Source organism: Lepus europaeus, chromosome 1 (assembly GCF_033115175.1).
Source record: "Lepus europaeus isolate LE1 chromosome 1, mLepTim1.pri, whole genome shotgun sequence".
In the NCBI taxonomy this organism is placed as follows: Eukaryota; Metazoa; Chordata; class Mammalia; order Lagomorpha; family Leporidae; genus Lepus; species Lepus europaeus.
The window spans coordinates 26,892,902-26,916,199 of NC_084827.1; the positions used below are offsets into that span (position 1 = coordinate 26,892,902).

Sequence of the window (23,298 nt, forward strand, 5' to 3'; positions counted from 1 at the left end):
TCTCTCTCTAAGTCTGTGATAGTGCCCACTGCATCATGTGTGTATTCCTTTCAATATGCTTATACTCGTCATTCATCTTGTTTACTTATTTGCTTTTCTTTCTCTTCCTAATAGAATGTAAGCTCAGTTAGTACAAGCATCTTACCTGTTCTGTCAATGGTTATACTTCCAGACTACAGAGACTGGTACTTAATAAACTGAGCAGCACTGCCTATAACTAAAATGGGTATTGCACTTATTAGCATTGATCATTTCTCTTTGCTCTCATGAATGTTCTCTGAAGCAAACAGATCAATGAATTTGCATTTTAATAACAACTAGGACATAGAGCAAAATGCCTTTCACAGATGTAAGAGAAAAGTCAATAAAGCACACAAATACATGAAGGTTCTCTAGCCAGTTCTCAGAAGAGCAATAGGGAATTCAGCTCAATGGAGCATGAAACTGCATTTTGTGTGTCTCTGTCTGTCATCAGGAGATTTCAGTAGGCATTCAGAACGCAAGGTGATCATTATTACCTCAACAGGTATATTTAACAGCCTGGATTTCCTCTTACAAACAAAATTCTGATAAATAACAAATCTTAAGAAATTATGAAATTTTCACTGCAACATTCTGCTTGCACTTATGTCAGAACCACAGGCAGGCTCTTATTTTATAATTCAAATAATTTTGCTTTTAAAAAAGATTTATTTATTTATTTGAAAGTCAGAGTTACATAGAGAGAGAAGGGGAGACAGAGAGAAAGAGAGAGAAGTCCTCCATCCTCTGGGTTACTCTCCAATTGGCCGCAACAGCTGGAGCTGCACAGATCTGAAGCCAGGAGCCAGAAGCTTCCCCTGGATCTCCTATGTGGGTACAGGGGCCCAAGGACTTGGGCCATCTTCTACCGCTTTCCCAGGCTATAGCAGAGAGCTGGATCGGAAGTGAAGCAGCTGGGACTTGAACTGGTGCCCATATAGGATGCCGGCACTGGTGGTGGCGGCTTAACCCACTATGCCACAGCGCCGGCCCCCTAATTCAAATAATTTCTATGGAAAAATCATTACACTGGATAAAGAACTGCTAATTGAACTACCTCTGCTTTGAGATAAAACTAGAGGGTAATTCTAAAGTTAAAACCAGTGCAATCAAATTTCTGCTTTAGTAGGCATATATTTGCGATCTCTGTGATATTTTCTAGTCATTTATTTTTATTAAGTAATTAAAATTTGCATTAATTGTCAATGTACCAAAGTAACACAAGGGAACTATGGAGCAAAATATTAAAAGACTACATTTTAACCTTCCTCATCTTCTACTCCTCTTTTGAAAGGTAAGTCCTATTAACTGGTTGTTGTGTATCTTTTCTTTTGAAATAATTTTAAATTCAGAAAAAAACTTTTTTTCTTCAATCCATTTGAGAGGATGGTACCAACATTCCTTTGATATTGAATATTTTATACTGTGCTACTTAAATACAAAGATATTTTCCTATATGATCACAATAAATCCTCTAAACAGGGAAATTAACATTAACATATATTATTGTTAAGTTCTTATGTCAGGTTCAGATATTGCTCACATGCCCCAGTAATGCCCTGTATGGAAATAAGATTCCATTTAGTAACACACATTGCCTTCAGTTGTAATGTCTCTTTAGTGTCTTTCAAACTGAAGTAGTTCCTCCACTTTTCTTGACTTTCATAATCAGGATACTTTTAAGACTATAGTTATTATACTTTGGCCGGCGCCATGGCTCAACAGGCTAATCCTCCACCTTGCAGCGCTGGCACACTGGGTTCTAGTCCCAGTTGGGGCGCTGGATTCCATCCCGGTTGCCCCTCTTCCAGGCCAGCTCTCTGCTATGGCCCGGGAAGGCAGTGGAGGATGGCCCAAGTGCTTGGGCCCTGCACCCACACTGGAAACCAGGAGAAGCACCTGGCTCCTGGCTTCGGATCAGTGTGATGCGCCAGCCGCAGCGGCCACTGGAGGGTGAACCAACGGCAAAAAGGAAGACCTTTCTCTCTGTCTCTCTCTCACCATCCACTCTGTCTGTCAAAAAAAAGAAAAAAAAAAGAAAAAAAAGACTATAGTTATTATACTGAATGTTACTCAAGTTGAACTTGTCTGATGTTACCTCATTAGATTCATATGACTCATTTAATTAGGAATATCACAAAATGATGCTTTTTACATCTCACTGTCTTATTCAGTGGCACAAGATTTCTATGCATGCCATTATTGCCGGTGTTCACATGGATCACTTAATGAAAGTGGTTTCCACCAGGCTTTTCCACTGTCCTGGTATTCTCTTTCATTTCATGATTGGAAAGTGTTTTGTAGGGAGATACTGTAAGATTATGTCAGTTTCTCATTCCTCATCAAACTCATTTGTTAAAAATTCTTTATTTGTATTGCTAGGAACTCAGATTTCCCACTTAATTCAACAGGATACAATCCATTACTACCATTTTTTGTTGGAGCTCTACGGAACTTTTTTCTAACCTACTATCAATTGTCTTTTTTCCAAGAAGTGAATTGGTTAATGGTAATGTTTGTAGCCTTAATGTAAGGGAGATAAACAGTGTCTGCATTCTCCAGGCTCTCATGAGGAAGGCTTTGACTTGTATTTTCTTTCTTTTTTTTTTTTTTTATTTATTTTTCAGGTAGAGTCATAGACAGTGAGAGTGAGAGAGACAGAGAGAAAGGTCTTCCTTCTGTTGGTTCACTCTCCAAATGGCCACTTCGGCCGGTGCTGTGCTGATCTGAAGCCAGAAGCCAGATGCTTCTTTCTGGTCTCCCATGCAGTTACAGAGGCCCAAGCACTTGGGCCATCCTCCACTGCCCTCCTGGGCGACAGCAGAGAGCTGGCCTGGAAGAGGAGCAACCGGGACAGAATCCGGCACCCACATGGGATGCTGGTGCCACAGGCAGAGGATTAACCAAGTGAGTCACAGTGCCGGCCCCATGACTTGTATTTTGTTTTACCATATTCATTAAGGTACAGCTTAAGGATCAGAACAGTTTCTCATACAGGAATATCTAGGAATGTGTTAAGATTCTCCACCTGGTCAAATGGTGGCTTACACAGTTAGATAGTTCTTTAGGTCTTGGTAGATAATCATTAGGTCCTTCCACCCATTTCTCTGGTTAGAAGGAAAATTCTTATTTCAACTTCAGCAGCACTCAACGAACATTTTCCTTTCATAATAGATTAGTCCTTGAGTGTTTCTCAGGCTTTTCTGTCATTAGTGATCAAGGGTCCTGAATGACATCTACAGACAGTAAGTGAGGTGCAGAACTTTTCATGAGCAAAGGAAATGTCAAAATCAGGCGATGGTGCCTCTGCATTTTATTGTGGAAGTACCTGACAGTGTTTAGTGGCAGTAACTTGTCCAAAATGGCAAGGTACTTCTTACAAACTTGATAAAATTATCCTATCACCAACTCAAACATTTTTCCCAGAATGCTTAGGAGACTATATTTAAATAGTGATGAATATCCTTTGAATGACAATGGAGAAAGATATCCCTAGATTGTACTGAATATGCATTCAGATGTTACCCTTTGCACACTGCCCCTAGTAAGTGGATGAGAGGAGGTTTAGAATGTAAAGGAGTAGACATGGATGGTTATAAACAGTAAGGGAACTAGGATGCGTTCAGTGGTTTCTCAGGAATTTTCCCATAGTGCTAGGCACAGCTTGATTAGGGCTTTTCATGTAACTTGGACATATACCATGAGTATTCCTAAACCAAGAGAGAAAACTGAGTCAAAAGTAACATTTTAAAAAAGAATTTGCAAAACTTTCAACTTTAAAAATGTACCAATAAATGCAATTTAGTTAAAATGAGACAATGGCTTGGCTTTAAAAACGCTGTAGTTATTTATATATACTTGTGGCAATGGCTTTAATCCCCATAACTTTGTTACATCTCCAGAAAATGATAATCTAAAATGACTGTACTTAAGATTCATGAATGAGATAGCATCCTTATGCAGTAGAATTTAGGTCACCATGAGTCATTTCCTTTACTGTAGATATTCACTATGTGCTATATATTAGAATTCTAGCTCTAGGAAAGGCAGTTTGACTGTTTTGCTTGCACTCTATTAAGACTACTGAACTTGAGAATAAATGAATATTTTACAAAACAAAATTAGGCTCTACAATCCATTGTGAGACTCCCTCTTCCTTTCATTTTTTTTTCTTTTTTTTCTCTAGCCTCTGAGAGAAAGCCTTTCTTTCTTTCTTTCTTTCTTTCTTTCTTTCTTTCTTTCTTTCTTTCTTTCTTTCTTTCTTTCTTTCATTTTTCCTTTCTCTCTCTTTTAGATTTAGTTATCTGTTTGAAAGACAGAGCTACAGAGAGAGGGAAGGACAGAGAAAGAAAGAGAGAGAGATCTGTTCACTCCCAAAATGGCTGAAATGACTGGAGCTTATGCCAGCCCAAAGCCAGGAGATTAGAACTCCACCCAAGCGGGTATAAGGGCCCAAGGCCTTAGGCCATCTTCCACTGCTTTCTCAGGCATATTAGCAGGAAGCTGCATTGGAAGTGCAGCAGCTGGGACTTGAACTGGTGCCCAAAAGGGATGCCAGCATCTCAGGATGAAGCTTAACCCACTGTGCCACAATGCCAGCCTCTGCTGTACCACCTTCAAAGAAGTCTTCCATTGGAGTAATGAGAACAGATAGACAACTCTGTGTTTTGGACAATTATGAACATTTTCAAACATATCTCCTGGGACTAGAGACTACATTCATAGGAAAATATAGCCCAGTGATTGAAAATGTAATTTGTATGTGTTTAATAATTCTTCATGTGGAATTGACATTATTGATGTGAAAAGTGACAGTACATAAGTTACTGAAATACTAGCAGCAATTGCAGTAAAGAACGATCGGCAATCCTTACTAAACAAATATTCAGAAATACTTCTCTACTACCTTAAAGTTTTGAAAGTACTACTAAATTATTATTATTATTTTTAAAGATTTATTTATTTATTTTATATAATTTTTTTTGACAGGCAGAGTGGATAGTGAGAGACAGAGACAGAGAGAAAGGTCTTCCTTTTTGCCTTTGGTTCACTCTCCAATGGCCGCTGCGGCCGGCGCATCTCGCTGATCCGAAGCCAGGAGCCAGGTGCTTCTCCTGGTCTCCCATGCGGGTGCAGGGCCCAAGGACCTGGGCCATCCTCCACTGCCTTCCTGGGCCATAGCAGAGAGCTGGCCTGGAAGAGGGGCAACCGGGATAGAATCCGGTGCCCCGACTGGGACTAGAACCCGGTGTGCCGGTGCCGCAAGGCGGAGGATTAGCCTGTTAAGCCACGGCGCCGGCCTGAAAGTACTACTAAATTATAAAACAGTGAAAACTATTAGAAAAAAATATATTCTACACAGTTTAGGAGTTCTATACCATCGGGATTTGTAAATTTTTAAACTGCAGGAATGGAAAATATAATCTTGAGGACCTTTGGAGCTAATCAAACTGATCTTTATCAAAGTCTGCGAACCCTAAAGGCTTCCATAGCCTTGGCAACTCATGACTAGAGCCTAGGGAGATTACTGACGCCATAAACAAGAGTGTCAAATTGTTAAATCAACAACAGGAGTCACTGTGTACTTATGTCTCATGTGGGATCTGTCCTTAATGTGTTGTCCAACGTGAAGTGATGTTATAACTAGCACTAAAACAGTATTTTTACACTTTGTGTTTCTGCGTGGGTACAAACTGATGAAATCTTTACTTAGTATATACTGAATTGATCTTCTGTATATAAAGATAATTGAAAATGAAAAAAAAAAAAAACCAACCTGGTGTTAAATTGGAAATTGCATAGAAAATTAATCAATTTTTTAAAAAAATGTACGATCTCTGTCTTTAATGTACTGTACACTGTTATTTAATGCTATAACTAGTACTCAAACAGTATTTTTTTTCACTTTGTGTTGCTATGTGGGGGCAAACTGTTGAAATCTTTACTTAATATATACTAAACTGATCTTCTGTATATAAAGAGAATTGAAAATGAATCTTGATGTGAATGGAAGAGGAAAGGGAGCGGGAAAGGGGAGGGTTGTGGGTGGGAGGGAAGTTATGGGGGGGGGGGGAGCCACTGTAATCCATAAGCTGTACTTTGGAAATTTATATTCATTAAATGAAAGTTAAAAAAAAAAAACCTGATCTTTAAAAAACTTAGGAGAACCTTGACGTGGATATTTAGCTGTCCAGTTACTGTTTGGGACACCCACATCCTGTATTGGAGACCCTGGGTCTGAGTCCCATTGCTGCTTCCATCTAGCTTCCCCATAATATGCAAATAATGGCTCAAGATCTTGGATACCTGCCATCCACATGGGAGACCTGTTTGAAACTCTATGCTTCTGGCTTCCTTCTGGCCTGGGCTTAGATGTCATGACCATTTGGGCAATGAAGCAGCAAATGGAAGATATCTCTGTCTCTCTGTCTTTCAAATAAAATAAAAATAAAAATATTTTTAAAAGGCTTATAAAAATGTTTTCTTTTAAAACCACCAGGGATAAATGTTATCAAGAGTAAAATTCAAAGTTAAGGCAATTTGCATCTGTACTCACTAATGAGGCATTCTTACTGAACATAAGTAGGCCAGAAAGATGTGAGGCAAAGAAGACCTGTCCAGATGGGAATTAATGAAAGTTGCGCTAACTAAACTGCTTCAGACTTACCTTGTTTTTTACTGATGCAGATGACAAGATTTGAAAATGGCTTTTAACATGTTGTTATGTATTAAACAGAAGCAATGACACTACTTTTTCACATCAATATATCATATCCAGAGAGCTAAGGCATTCTCACATGGATACATTTACTTTTGCACAGGATCTCTATATTTTTGACTCTATCATTCATTCATTCCACAAATGAAGACAACTTGAGCTAAGACTGATCTAGATCCTGGATACTAGGGTCCTCAGGTCAGCAGGAACAAGCACCCAAGAAATCATTATATATTAAATTTGTGGCCTCTGCCTCCAACTTACTGAATCAGAAACTCTAGAAATCTGGGTGAGCTGTTTTTTCTTTGTAGGTCCTCCAGATAATCCTGATGAGCTATAAAGTCTGAGAAGCACTAGTCTAGATTATACATTATCTGTATTTAATATTCACTTCATTCTTTACTATTGTAATTGTCCATCTGACAGCTTCATTTTCAAAAAGTGAGCAGATTGTGCAAGTTTAGTGATATTCTATTTTTTTTTAAAATGGAATTCCTCATTTACCTAGCATTTTAATCTCTTTAATGTCATTTAAATATAAAACACTTCAATGAAAATTGTCACAAAAAGTTTTTACTTGATGTTTCTCCATATACCATAAACAAAACACACTATACAACTATCTGTGATAATTTAGCATGAATTTTAATGCTGTTAGGCAGATAATAAATAATTATTCAGTAATAACCTATAACAATGTTTCTAAGGTATATGGAGTTCCACATATCTTGTGATCATTCTAAATATAGTAGATATCTGGTGAAAAGTTGCATATCTACTTGGCAAAATTTGATGTTTATCTGGCCAACAGCTGCCAGTTGTTTAATTACTTAACATTAGGAAATAGGAAAGTGGTGTGATTATAGATTTAAGGCCAAATATTAATTAGGATCAAATAAATACAGTTCCTTAGATCTCTGTGGTATTTAATCTATGTAAACATCTTGCCATGATAACTCATAAATGATTAAATGAAGGCCAGATACATTACAGGAATTTGCATCATATGCCAGGACTTAATTTTCCACTCAATTTACTTTTAAAAATGTTAGTGGTGGCATAAAAATACGGGATTGGGATTTGGATTTTTAAATCCAGCCTCATCTCTTGTGCTTAAGATTGAATACAAGCAATCACCATAAATGAAGAGTGGAAGAACTAAAATAATTTACTTAAATAGGTACATTTTGTGAGTGCAAGATCATAATTAGAAGTCATAGAACTTTCGCTCCAAATATATTCTGAAATCACATAAACATATCCTGAACTGGATTTCTTGATTGTCTCCACGGAAACTAAGGATGCTATTATTCTGCTACAAAGGAACAATAGAGGCTGCTCTCTAAAGACGAACTTTTCTCCTCGAAAGAGAAAATGGACTCTTTCATGTTGCTAGAGACTCACTTTGAAAATGATGAATTGGAATGGGGAATCCTTTGATCTATAGGTCAGTAACACTGTCAATCAATTTGCAGACGACATTGAGTTTCAGGGATGGTTACTGCTCCACAGCACCTTTTGAGGACATACCCAAGCTGTAGTCTACTCACATAATGTTTCTGACTTTTAAAAATAGTATGCTTTCTGGTAAACGATGTAGAAAATGTGACTTGGGCTGGCAGCAATTCAGACAATCAACTATGAGAAATTGATTCACACTGAGCTGGGATAATGATCCCTGATTGTGAAATGAATGCAAAGTGAGGCTGTTGCGCCACAGCAGAGAAGAAAATCCAGTTGTGTGACATCTCAAGTGCCCTGACTGGAATCCCGGCTGGATCAAGTTCAGATAAAATGCAAATATATAATGATCTGACCATTTTTCTAAGAGAATACCAGCTATTTCCATACTAATTATACTTTTTTATCTACTCCTTAGAGGTACAGATGATTAATATACCACTTTCCAAGTTCACCTGCTATACTCATATAGAAACAAGCCCAGATACAGTCCCCTCAGATATATAAACAATTAGACCATTCCAGGGTGGGGAAATAGGAAGGGCAGAAGATAAAACAACTTCTTAACTACTCCTGGAATAAAAACTAACTTATAAATCTATTTTATATTGAATACATATATAACTTCCCTTTCCTCAAGTCAATTATAAAACAAGTATATGTTTAGTGTTGAAAAACTAGAAGATGGGGCTGGCATTGTGGTATAGTGGGTAAAGCAACCGGCTGCAGCACCAGTATTCCACGTGGGTTCTGGTTCTAGTCCTGGCTGCTCCACTTTTGATCCAACTTTGTGCTAATATGTCTAGAAAAGCAACAGAGGGTGGACAATTGCTTGGGCCCCTGCTACCACATGGGAGACCAGGAAGAAGCTCCAGGCTCCTGGCTTCAGCCTGGTCCAGCCCTGGCTATTATGGCCATTTGAGGAATGAACAGTGAAGAAAGAGCTTTTTCGCTGTCTCTCCCTCCCTCTCTGTAACTGTACCTTTCAAGTTCATAAGTAAATCTTTTCTTTTTTTAAAAAAAGAAAAACTAGAAGTCACATGCATAAAACCAAGAGATCATGCTATACACAATGGCTTTGGAACAGGAATTCTTTTTTTTTTTTTTTAATCTTTACTTAAGAGCTGGAAACCTAACAGTTTTGTGCTTTGCATTATTTCCCACCTTACTGATACCAAAGGATGAGATAAAGCCCTGAGAAGTCTCATGACAGAACCCCGAGAATTTCGATCCAAGTTCAAGTTTTCAGTCTTCTGTTCACTGTGTGATTCTGACAAATGACGACTACATCCCTGGTTCTTCCTTTGTAAAATGAAAATATGACCTGCTTCTCAGCTTTGCTCATTCATGCTGTGCCCCCTTGTTTGAGCACATGCAAGGTACCACGCTCTGAGACAGGGATGAGGAATAAGTCATAGAACTTGCTGTGTCTCTCTGTTACAATGAAGAGGAGTGCTTAGGAGTAGTGTATTAAAGTAAGCTTTCTTCTCTGGCAGCAGAACAAGAGAACAACAGGAAAACTTCACTTGAAGGAAGTTCAGAGGTCTGGTACCCAAGCAAGAAGGGGAAGACAGAATTAGAGATCTGCTTTATAGAAGGCTGGCCTATCAGCAAGCAGAGGGAAAGGGAGCTGTGAGGAGGTAGAACAAGATCATTAGAATCACTGAAAGGGGCCAGGTGTAGCAGGTAAAGCCTCTGCCTGCAATGCTGGCATCTCATATGGTGGCCTGTTCAAGTTTCGGCTGCTCCAGTTCCAATCCAGCCCTCTGCTATGGCCTGGGAAAGCAGAAGAAGATGGCCTAAGTCCTTGAGTCCCTGCACCTGCATGGGAGACCCAGAAGAAGCTCCTGCCTCCTGGTTTTGGATCAGCTCAGCTCTAGCCATTGCCATCATTTGGGGACCAAACCAGCAGATGAAAGACATTCTCCCTCCCTCTTTGTAGCTCTGCCTTTCAAAAAAAAAAATCTTTAAAAATTAGTTAAAAGTCACACTAAAAAGAGTGTTTTTTTCATTTTGTAGGTGATGGGAAGTAACTGAAAGCATTTAAACAGAAGAATCATAAATTCACATCTACCTTTTAAAAAAGATAACTATGTGATTGCTATAAACCTGGTACAAGTCCTGAATATTAGAAAAGACTTATCTGACTTTAATAACTTTAATTGAACACTTCATATGTACCAGGCACTATTGTAAGTGCTTTGTATATACTGACTCATTTAATTACTGCAGCACCATCTGAATTAGTAGTATCATGTCTTTTTACAGATCAGGAAACTTGAGACAAAAGAGGTAAAGGAAACCAAGTAGTTAGGTTGGCTCAGAGCTTATACGATTATCAGTGAAAGACCTCTAAACCCCGCTTCATTAGAATAGATCTAAGTCCATATCTTCCTCACAGTGAACTCCCTGCCAAGATATGTGATGATGTGTTGAGTAATCCTATGCACTTGCTAGTTAGAGGTGATCCAGGTTGGATAGGCCATGTTTTGGATACGCTTTGGCATTGATGGGTCTGTGACTGTGCCCATTTCCAGGTAACAAGAGACTACAAAATGCATCCCTTCCTGAGTTGCAATTTGCTAAGATTTATGCCTGGTTTACATATGCTAAAACCTGCTCTGAACTCACTCTACAATGCTTATTTTCTGCATTTCTCAGGTTACGGCACAGTTCCTTCAAATTACTAGTTACAGTTCCTCCTAGGTGAAATCAATTCTGTGCCCCAAGGAACTTGCAGGAAGTAGAGCTCTCTAACTACTGAGCATTTGTTGGGTGCCTGCTATATGTGTGTAATTGATTTAAGCCCAGAGTTACAGTGGGGGAGAAAATAAAGCTTTGCTGTTGGAGAAGCTAATGTTTTTGGTTGTCCGCATACAGACTTTGTTAGTATACATTCTCTTAGGAAGATATCCACAAATTATTATTGAGACAGAAGCATTTCACAGAACAGTGTGCATAGTAAGAGGCCACAGCAATGCCAGGAAGGATAAGCAGGAAGCACAAGAACAACTACAAACTAAAACAAGTGGCTTAACTCTTTCTGTTGAATACAGGGAAGAGATTTCTCTCCCTTGTGCACCTACTTTAGAAAAATGGGTTAATGTAAGTGCTTGCTGGTCTTTTTGCAATGGACATAAATTCTTTTGAAAACCAAATAAGCCTTTTATCAGCTTTAGTAACCTGAGGTGAGTTTCCCAAGAACCCCTGAGCTATCTTTGAAATGCAAACATATAGGAAGTTAGTGCCACACTTTCCAAAGTTCTGTGGAATGACATGAGCCTAACTTCCGTAGGTCCCTAGCTCCAATTTGCAAGGCTACCTCGTTTTATAGACATGAGCTTTGCCTTCCTTCTACCTAAAGCTGATTGTATAACATAGACAGTTTCTCCAATTACCAAGTCAAGTTTGAAAGATCTATGAGTGAACAAAGTTACTGTCCAGTCCTCTACTTGAGACCTAGTTATTGTTTGTCTTGAAAACAGGTATGTAGTGAGTAGTATCTGGTTGGCTATAGAAAGTGAATTCCTTTCTTTCTCTGTCTGGGATCCATACAATATTCTGGTTTAATAGCAACTCAATAAGAAAACCATTTTCTTTCTTAATGCCTTTATAGAAATGATTTCTGGGTTAGCAGAAGATTTTAGTTTTATTCTCCAAGAAAAGACACTACAGCAGTTATACCTGGAAGGTAAGATTCTACATAAATAATAAATGTTTCCCAATATGAAGAAAAACATGTATCAGACTGGCACTTAAAGACAAAGGCGCCGCGGCTCACTAGGCTAATCACTAGGCTAATCCTCCGCCTTGCGGCACTGGCACACCGGGTTCTAGTCCCGGTCGGGGCACCGATCTTGTCCCGGTAGCCCCTCTTCCAGGCCAGCTCTCTGCTATGGCCTGGGAGTGCAGTGGAGGATGGCCCAAGTGCTTGGGCCCTGCACCCCATGGGAGACCAGGAGAAGCACCTGGCTCCTGCCATCAGATCAGCGCGGTGCGCCGCAGCGCGCCTACCGCAGCAGCCATTGGAGGGTGAACCAACGGCAAAAGGAAGACCTTTCTCTGTCTCTCTCTCACTGTCCATTCTGCCTGTCAAAAAAAAAAAAAAAAAAGAAAAAAAGAAAGAAAGAAAGACAAAGGCTTGACACCACAGTTCATAGATGTTAGCACTGAGGGAAACTGATCCAACAGGTACCCATGTCTTAACACACTGATTGTCCTTAGCCAACTGATAAAGAAAATAAAACTCTTCAGGCCTAAATACGTCTGAATATATGTCAGAGTCATTCTTGTGATTCTGTACCTCAGTCATTAAAACATTCTACACTTAATAAAAATCTTTCTAAATGTAAGAAAAATCATTTACATATTTTTCATCTTTTTGCTCTTTGAAAATGTTGGTTTAAAGAATCAGAATTATCACACAAAAAAACACAGGAAACTGAAACTAAGTATCTTTGCAATTGGTCTTTACTGATGCATAAAACACAAGGGAGGTGTAGGTCGGTTTAAATGTATTATACTGACATTTTGCATAGAAATTTAACGTACTGAAGTACAGCTTGTGCAATAATACAAACTGTTGCCAAATTTCAGATGTTTTGTTTGATTTCAATGTACATTTTCTCTTCTGTTTTTCTTTTGCTGAAATATATCTATTTCATGAAGTAAAGCACTCCAACCTAAAGAATAGAAGAGAGTGAAATAAAAGTGGTCCAGGGAGGGGCAGGAGCACAGTGCATGCCACCTAAAACTCAAATCGTTTGAGTGAAGTGAGGTGAAGCTGAGAGGTTTTCTAAGCCTGGGCTGCCATAGTACTTGCTCAACCCATTTATGACTCTATGAGATGCCATCAGCAGGAGTAGTAACGAGGCTGGACTAGAGAACTTGTGCAATGTTGACTTTGCTCACGGGAAAAATTACTGTATCACAAATTATAATTTTACATAAAACAAACAATGATTCTTTCACTGGGATCCTATTCTACAGCCACAGATTTGTTTTTACATCTATACTAAATGAGAGTTGCAAATGATTTTTAAAACACCTATCTTAATTAGCAAATACAAATTGTACACATTTATCACATATCAAACTATTTTGAGATATGTATATATTCTGGAATAGCTACATTGGGCTTAGTAACATATGCATTACCTCACAAGCTTGTATTTCTGTGGTGGGGACACTTAAATTCTGATCTGTTAGTAATTTCCAAGACTTAGGTCATTTCACTGTACCCTATCCATCATTGAAGCATTCTCTTGTCATCACAATTAGCATAATAGATGTTTGCCCAGAATATAAATTGTACATAAACCTTTAAAAATATAGAGAGGATGAGAAGAATTATCTGACTCTGGTATACATTCGAGCAGATCAACTCAATCTAAGTCCTCTTGTGGAAATATCAAAAGTGCACAGGCTTGTTCAATCTGTCCATGCTTAAGTTAAAACACTTTCAATGATAATCTCTTGGATTTACAGTGTACTTGCTATAACAGCTTTCCTATAACACGATGACACATTTATTTGATCCACACACAATTCAGTAGGGCATTACTAAAGATATATGATTAGAAAAGTGAATGCTGAGTAGTTGAGCGGCCTGATAAGGCTGCAGGTGAGTGATGACCAGGGGGCCTCACACTAGATGCTCCCTGCTCCAGTGAAGTTCCTGTGGTACACTCTCACAGACTCAGCCAAGTAGAGACTCTACCTTCTGACAGGTGGTGACGAAGCTGTGGGTCTTAGCTAAGTCTCCTGCCCTTCTTAGCCAAAAACGAATCCAACTAAGTTGAAAATATATTATTTCAATATATTTGTCGATTTTTATTTTTGCCTCATAAAAAGAGCAAGCAGTAACAAGTGAGGCGCCTGCCTCCTATGGTGGTGCCTACTTTAATGGGCTAATGCAACTGGCTCATGCACATCTTCCTGGGCCTCTCTTGTATACTCGGATAACTAAACAGTTTTAACAGACATTAGATAATTCTAAAGTAGACCTTGGGAGCTCGATTTTTCACTCCTAAATCAAAAATGAGAAATGAACAGTTGGTTTTATATAAGGCATGGTGGGGCTGGCTTTTTGGCAAAACAGGTTAAGCCTTTGCTTGTGAGGCCATCGCCATCCTATATCACAGCACCAGTTCCGATCCAGCTCCCTGCTAATGCACGTGGCTAGGCAGTGGAAGATAGCCCCAAGTATTTGGGTCCTTGCCACCCATGTAGAGGACCAGGATGGAAGGAGTTCCTGACTTTTCTGTCTAGCCTGGCCCAGACCTAGCTGTTGCAGCCATGTAGGGAGTGAACGAGTAGATGGAAGATTCTCTCTTCCTTCCTCCCTCCCTCCTTCCTTCCTCTTCTCTGTCACTCTGCCTTTCATATAGAATAGATCAGTCTTTAACAATATATATAAGGGTTGGTCCATCTATTCCAGTTTATATGCGTAAAGGAAGGCATGGACAAGCCAGAATCAATCATTATTCTACGTGAATCCAAAGTTTCTTCGTGAGTTAAGTTTGGCCAACTTTCTTCTAGGTCAAAACTCAAAAGCCAAATACCAAATCACACAACAGACAACCTTATATTGTGGCTCTTCTGTTTTCTTTAATTAGTATCTTCTTGTCTTTATATTTGTACTTAAGGAAACAGAATTATTTAGTTATTCAATGCATCTCTCACTCTTAAGGATCCAGCTGAGTCTAATAGTGACTCAAGAGTGGCCAGGGCAGCAACATTTTCTTACTTGCGTCTGATGCAATCTTTTAGTTTAAACATTAAATGCAGCTAAGTTTAAGAACTATTAAGAATATATCAATATAAAAATTTTGATTGCAAATTAATCTAAAGAATTATGAATAAAATATAAATATTTTAAGTACAGGAAATAAATATTATATTTCAGTGGTCACTAGTTTTAAGAATGGAGCACTTAAAGTAGTCCACTTCTCATGATCTTATTGCTTGAGGTTGTAATCAAAACTCAAATGAAGAAAGAGTCTAACATGTGTGTAAATCTTGGGCTATATTTTTATGATATTTAAAGAGAAAGACAAAATGATTTTGTCTTCATTTTTGGTCTTTGTTTATGCATTGTCATAGAAATTTAAGGTTCTAGGTAGAATAAAATTCACTTTCTGAAATCCTTAAATGAGACGAAGTCATTATGGGAAGCATCACATACTTAGTGCTGACATTCCTGTGTTTAATTCATTCTTTCATCAGAGATTGACAAACAAGCCTTGCACTTCCTCCTATAATAACTTTTAAAAATGGGACTGGACTCTCAACTGCCTTTACCAACCCTGTCATTTTTGAATGTAATTACAGCTTATCTCCTGAATAGAAAAGTTTGTTTTAACCTATGTAAAAAGCACAATTAACAGAGTAATAATTTTCCACCCTCTATTTCTCCATCCATTGAGTAGTTAGTGGGGATTTGTGTTATTTCATGTAGTATAATCGTGTAATCCTTCCTAAACAACCTCAGCGTAAATGATTCTATTTAAATAATGTTTGATGTGTTGTATAAGATTTTAAGTGACTTGTGGCAACATATGAGTTCTCACAGAATAGTGTCACAATTGACTTAAAAATTTTATTAAGAGAATTTTCTATGTAAAAACACTAAGAGGTAAGTCTTTTCTTTCAAGATTTCAGCTGATTTGGTCATTTTAGGTGATAACTCAAAAAGGAACAAGCATATAGCTCAACAAGATAAACTGTTACAGAAAAAACTAGGACTAAATGAGGTCACTATCAATTTATTAGAATCATTCATGACATTAGGATCTTAAACTAGTGGAAGAATCTTAAAACTTTGTTCTAGACCCTGTCTAGCGTACTTGGGCCTCATTCCTTTGTAATCATAACCTCTACTCTACCACCAATGGCTCTACTCCCAACCTGTGTGTACTGATGGTCCTCTTCCCCACTTAATGCTGTATAATTGTTCAAACCTGGTAAATGCCACTCTTAGGATCATTGGTTACTATCCTCAACCTGTCTTTTATGACCTTGTCTAAATATGATCAGAATCGGCAAACTTGGAAGGCTTCCATAGCCTTGGCAACTCATGACGACAGCCTAGGGTGGTTACTGGCGCCATAAACTAGAGTGTCAATTTGTTGGGTCAACAACAGGAGCCACTGTGCACTTGCTCCTCATGTGGGATCTCTGTCCTTAATATGCTGTACATTTTGATTTAATGCTATAACTAGTACTCAAACAGTATGTTTCACTTTGTGTTTCTATGTGGGTGCAAACTGTTGAAATCTTTATACTAAATTGATCTTCTGTATATAAAGAGAATTGAAAATGAATCTTGATGCAAATGGAAGGGGAGAGGGAGCGGGAGAGGGGAGGGTTGCGGGTGGGAGGGAAGTTATGGGAGGGGGAAGCCATTGTAATCCATAAGCTGTACACTGGAAATTTATATTCATTAAATAAAAGTTTAAAAAAAAGAGATAAAAAAACTAATTTTTACTGAAATTTACATATTTTTCATTTTCTAGATGGAATGATAAGCATAGAAACTGAAAATACAACCAAATTAAACTTGTACTCCAAGTTAAAAGATATAATATAAACTTTATAGTGAATAATCTCACAATAGGGCTTGACTTTGGAGTGATTTTAATGGGACAGTGTGTTCTATTGGATAAAGGATTTCATTTGTTCTCTTTTTGATACTCTAGGAATTCAGACAAAGTAACTCTGGAACATCCTCTTTTGAGGACTGCCACCCATCCTCCAAGGCAAATACCACTTGTTAATAAGTTTATCCTTTGATCACTAGACTGTTTCCAACAAGAGGTAGTCAGTAGGTCTTAGGTTATGAACAGGATTGTGCAACTTGTTCATAAAGCACAGAGCCATGCATTGGTTAAGCATAGAGCTGTCCTGGAAAGCCTCGCCAACTCTATACTCAATCAGTCCATTTAAGGGAGGAGTTCTGTGACTTCCTCCTAAGACAATAGGATATCGCAGTTTGCGGTTGCTGTTAAAACTGCTACAACCCACTGGTAAAATTGCCATCTTTCCTGACCTGAAGAGGCACACTCAGCTAGTTGTTCAGGGACTTTGAGCTGATGAGAAACAAATCATACCAGCCAGCCTTCCACTGGACAACAGATATCCACTGGTATTGAAGTGGTGAGAACTTCCAACTCTCTCTCCCCAAGCCTTAGGGCTTTCTTTCCTGTCTCTGAGTTCAGACAGTGGCGGATGTATTAAAGCATGTTTTTCATTTTACTCCTCCATGCCTGGTAAGTATTTGACTTATTTCCCTGTTTAAAGATTCATTATTTAATAACAAATTAACCTGCATTTAGATACATCTCTGAAACTAGGAATTTGTTGTTAACAAAATGAAACCATGCTGACATTCATTCTATAACCATATATCTCTAGGTATTAAGTTTTCCACAGCAGCTACATAAGACTTTTCAGTAGAGCAAAAGCTATCATAACAATAGAGTGATGAATTTTTAAGATGGCTTGTGGTATTCTTAGGAATTAAAAATAAATATATAAATGCAAAAAAATCGAAGTATGTGGACATCCCATCCTCACGAGAAACTCCTTGGAAAAACAGCATATTTCAGAAACAGCATTCTCAAACTACCACTAACAATGTTGAACTAAATAATTTAAAAAGATATACTGTATTCAATATTATCCAGATACTGATATCAGCAGATAGCTTCCAGGAGAAGTGGGAAAGTGTCCCTTGCGACGCCATCTTCCATGGTAAGTGATACACTGCACGCATTCAGTCTGCCATACAGTTTCTTATAATTATTAGGGGAGTAAGGATAAGGATTTCCATTTTGGAGGGAAATAAGAACAAAACTGGTTTTGTTGTCAGGTATAAATCTATAAGGTATATAAAGTTATAAATTTTAAAAAAAATATTCTATTACATTAGTTAATAAACTTGTAACCCAATTGATAGTCATAAAATGAAAAAATTGTCTTTTATATCAATGCATATGTAGCACTTTCTAAAACCAACATTCCCTCTGCAAAAACAAGTAAAAGCATCTTTAAAGCAAAAAGAATTGCATTTAAGTAAATTAAAAGCATGAAGTATTATAAATAATTTTTGCTTTTATAAATTTATCAGAATTTAATTTTAAAAATTAAAAAAATGATATTTTATAATTTATGGGTTATTAGGGCAGCACTTTCTCTACAATCTGGAGAGGGAGCCACTGTAAATTGTGCCTGAATTTGTTCATTTTCCTGCTTGATGAAATCTTGATTTTTTTGTTTTCTATTTTAACTTATTTCATAGAAAGGTAGTGCAAATGGCTAACAAAAATTTAAATCAACTTCAGTGGTAATCAAACTAGAGCAAATGAAAATAAAAAAGATTTCATTTTCTAAAACATGTCACGTTAGCCAGTAAAGACTTTCAAAATGATAATTTTCGGTCTTGGGTTGCATTCAGTGGGGCAGCCACTTACTTAAAGCAGAGATTAATACAACCTCTCTAGAAAGAATTCAGTCAGTGTGCATCAAGAATCTCAAAAGTGTATTATTTCTACTCAGTAACTGAATATTAGGATTTTCCAGAAAAGAAATGATAATACCAAAAGAAAACATGTGTATTTCTCTATTAATGCATCTGTCATTACTTTAGAAGCTTAAATATAGAAAGGTAAGAGAATAGTTAAAAAATAAAACATTTATTCAATGGATCATTGGGCAAAGATTCAGTATCACAAGTTAGCAGGAATCACCACTGAAATTATAAAATGCTCAAAAATAATTTTAATAGTAAATTGGATACATATATATTTATCCAGACCTAAGATAATAAAACTGTCTGAAAAATACTATGATAGATTTTTAATGGTTATCCCTGAGGGGAATAAAGAGCAATTTATATTTTCTTTTTCGTGTTTGAACACATTTCCTAAATTTTTATGATGAAAATAACTATGAATAAGAAGAAAATAAAGGCATGTCTTTTTAAAATTTTTTTGACAGGCAGAGTGAGAGAGAGAGACAGAGAGAAAGGTCTTCCTTTGCCGTTGGTTCACCCCCCCAATGGCCACTGTGGCCAGCACACCACACTGATCCGAAGCCAGGAGCCAGGTGCTTCCTCCTGGTCTCCCATGGGGTGCAGGGCCCAAGGACTTGGGCCATTCTCCACTGCACTCCTGGGCCACAGCAGAGAGCTGGACTGAAAGAGGAGTGACCGGGACAGATTCCGGGGCCCTGACCGGGACTAGAACCCGGTGTGCTGGCGTCACAGGCAGAGGATTAGCCTATTGAGCCGCGGCGCCCGCCAAGGCATGCCTATTTACAAAATTCAACATGTTGTTGCACTTTGTATATAAAACAAAGTCCAAACTAGTCAAGCTCCCTCTAATCTGATTGCGTCTTATCAACCCATGTTCTATCTAGTGCCTATCCAATTCTAACACTTGGCTATTTCTCACAGGGTCCCCAGGCATGTTGTGGTTCATTCAAATTCCACTCATATTACTCCAACCGGACCTTTCCCATCCTCCAAGGTTTCTGATCATGATTTCTGGCTCTCACTATTTCAAGTCAATGAAAGGTAATTCATTGTGTTCTAAGGCAGTCTGGTACTAGCAGAGTCTGGCTCCAATGAGTTCGGTCATAGTAGTTCAGAAGGAAGCCCCTTTGGAAAGCAAGAAATCCATCAACGTTTGTTGAGTGAATAAAAATAATCACTAGCATGATCATTCACAACAACAGTCACTAACATTCACTGAGAGCTTTCTGTTTGGAAGGAAGTTCTCTGTCACTGCATTCCACTTCATTTATCTCCCTTAATGGCCAGAACACCCTCCTTCCCCCACTCCAACTTCACAGATGAAAATAATGAAACCTCAAATAGTTTATGTAGAGGAGGGTACTTTAAGAGATTCATGGGAAACCAGATTAAAAGGCATTTTTATTTTGGTGCAATTTTTATTTTGAAATCCTGGAAATTCCAAGGAGATAAAGCCAGCCAGGGCTTGGGATTCAAATCCAGTTCTATACTCTACTCGGTCAAATTTGCTTATGAAAAGAAATTATTTTATTTTTTATATTTTTATTAATTTGTCTAATTGGCTATCCATGTAGTTAGGTTACAATGACGTACTGAGCCACAAAGTTTCCTTTTATATATAGTAGATAGAAAACAATGAAAATTTATGCTGAAGCTCAGTATATAAATAAGTTTACCTGTATAGGACCAGCCAATCTCTTCAACAAGTTTTCTCTGTTGTCTGTAGTATCCATAGGCCCAATCTAAAATCAAGAAAAAACAAGTGATTGATGTGTGGAAATTCAAAATTTAAAAATAAAAGGTACACAAATCATTCCTAGCTTGAATGATTCTTGGTTACTTATTTCCATGTCACCTTGTCAACACGCCCCCTCTACCCTGACCACCACCATTGTAGACTCCAACACCTCTGTTCTGGAAGTAGTGGAAATTTCAGGGAATAAATTTAAAGAACCCTGAAGTTCAGGCACAGCCAAAGCAAATACTCTGGGTAAAGCAGGCAATTTAAGATGGGTCATTCTAAAGACAGACTGGAGTCACAAAGGGCAGCTGGTCAAATGACTAAGCACATCTTGCTATCCCCTAGACCTAATGACTGAAATCTTATTGATTGAAGTTGCGTTGGGGTTGATAAGCCTATTTTGTCTATAAATGCTTTCAGAAGACCCAGAGGTTATCACACTTTCAAAATTTGCTTCCCTTCTAATGTAAAATGACAGCAGCAGATTTGAGAAAACCAGGATTTAAAAGTGTGTATGCCATCTGGGAGAAAGGTTATGTTAGATGGGGTAAGTGAATTTGTTCCCTAGAGAAACAGATGTCTGAGAGAGATAATGTTTTGAGAGAGAGACCAAGACAGACAGGCAGATATCAGACAGATAGACGGACAGACTAGAACATGGGGGAAGGCGTAGAGACAGGAAAAGCAAACATCTCACCCTGCATAATTAAAAATCTTGCCTGGAGTCAGGAAATGGAGATGTTATGGTTCATCCTCCTTCTCCTTTTGCAGACCTCTGCTAACACTAGTACCGCATTACAGCTACACTGTGGGCAAAGTAAATCTTTGTGGGCCTGCTATAGAGCTTGACCAGTGTTGATGGAATGGTTTCTATATAAAGGGCTACAAGGGCTTACAAATGAACGTGTGGGTGTATGACTCATTCCTAAATTAGAGTTTGGCAAGTATAGATTTCATTTGAATGCAAGGATTTATTTATTACATATTTCATATATATTTTATAGCATACTGATGTTTCTCATTAGTTAAGAAACTATTGTCTCTGTATACAGTTGTTTTCCCTTTATTGCTAGATTTCAACTTTTTCAGGGATGTAAATATCTCAAGAATATTTCAGAAATTATTTTCCTCTCTTCTATGTTATATACTCTACTACAACATGATTAAAAAAAACTCTTAAACCACTTTTAAAAACCTGAAAAATAGGGCAGCTATCAGAAATGCACATATGGAATTCATAGATTATTTTAAGTCAAACCTGCCCTGGAGAAATAAGGGTTCTCTTTATGTTTAAAATTTTTTTGTAATCCATGTATCTAAGGTAAATATTCCATTGGCCATATAGGATATTTCAACATACATTTTACAGATCACACAATTAATCCATTAACATGTGTAATTCAATAGTTTTTAGTGTATTTACAAAATTGGGCAACTGTCAGTAAGAACAATTCTAGAACACCCTCATCACTCCAAAAAAGAAACTCCATACCATTCAGCTTCCAACCACACCCCTCGGCCCTGGGAAACCTCCCATCCACTTTGGATGGATCTGGCTCTTTTAGACATTTCACACAAACAAAATCAGCAAACTGGCTGACTCCTTTCATTTTGCATCCTGCTCTCAAGTTTCATCCAAGGAGCAGCATGCATAATGCTTCACTCCTTTCTGCTGGCCAATAACATCCCATTGCTGGGTGACCCCGCAAGCCTTGGAGCTCCATCAGCTTTAGGCAGGCTTCTTCCTCACTGTAAGCCCTTGAGTTTTCCTTAAAGCATTTACTTTAGAAAAGTTGTGAATTCTTTCTCTGCGCCTTTGAGATGTGGATCTTTTCAATAGCCACCTGACAGTTTAACAACCCAGAAATGTACCTCTGAAGGACCTAGAAAACACCTCTTTGAAACCTAATCACCAAGGATTTAGCATCTTTATCTCCCAGTTCTAATGGGTGGATAGGAGCCTAACTTCAGGACCTTGTTCTCAAGGTCCTCCAGTCATAAAGACAGAGTTTTATTTTTCCTTTTCCTTTGTTTAGTCAGCAGACACAGTTGGCCTGAGGTTTCCCCAAATATCCTGTAGTCCCTTTCTCTGCAGTAGCAGAATTCAGGCTTGGTTCTGGCTTCCCCAGTATAGTTCCCTTGAATAAACTTTTTCCAACCTGTTTGGTGCAATTTTGTTTTGACAATAGATAAGCGACATTTTGTTTATCCATTCATCAACTGATGGATACTTGAGCTGTTGTCTACCTTTTGGTTATTATGAACATTCATGTATACATTTGCTTTTCCACTTAAAGATGATATATCCTGGTTGTAATTTGTATTTCAAATAAGTTGTCCCCCAAAATGGTACTCACTTAAGACCAGATTATTTCAAATTAAATTTTGTGGACAAATGTTTCTTTGCGGAAAGAAACACATGACTAGATAGATGATAGAAAGAGCTTACGAATGTGGCTGACTCAGACTTTCACACGTTAGGGGGAAATTTCATGTTTTAGAGATAGGACAATTTGTGCCAAATAAAAGTATAATTGATATATGTATTACATGACAAAAGTGGAAACTATAATATAGGGTTCTTGCCTCCTACTTCGCAGATCCCTCCCCAATATCAGTGATGCATCACAAGTCTGAGCTGTTGGCTATCCTATTAAGGTGCATCACCTTAGTGGGAACCCCTACAGCCCTTACGTCTTTGAAAAAAATAAAGCTGAACAATGCAGTGGACTAGAGGCTCACACGCAGGAATTATCTGGAGAAATAAATGACAGAGAATTGACAGTGTATTTGATCCTATCAGGCAATCAAGTGGAACGTTCC

General features: G+C 38.0%; 1 protein-coding gene across 1 annotated transcript in view; it reads right to left on the reverse strand.

The window, feature by feature from the left end:
* Window positions 1-22,085, reverse strand: part of PTPRZ1 (protein tyrosine phosphatase receptor type Z1) — a 137,839-nt gene extending 115,754 nt beyond the window's left edge. Inside the window, exons 1-2 of the mRNA XM_062195317.1 lie at window positions 21,968-22,085; window positions 20,411-20,476 (exon numbers count right to left, since the gene is read on the reverse strand). Coding sequence (XP_062051301.1) covers window positions 20,411-20,476; window positions 21,968-22,085 — 184 coding nt within the window. The remainder of the gene's footprint in view (window positions 1-20,410; window positions 20,477-21,967) is intronic.
* Window positions 22,086-23,298: the final 1,213 nt, after the last annotated feature.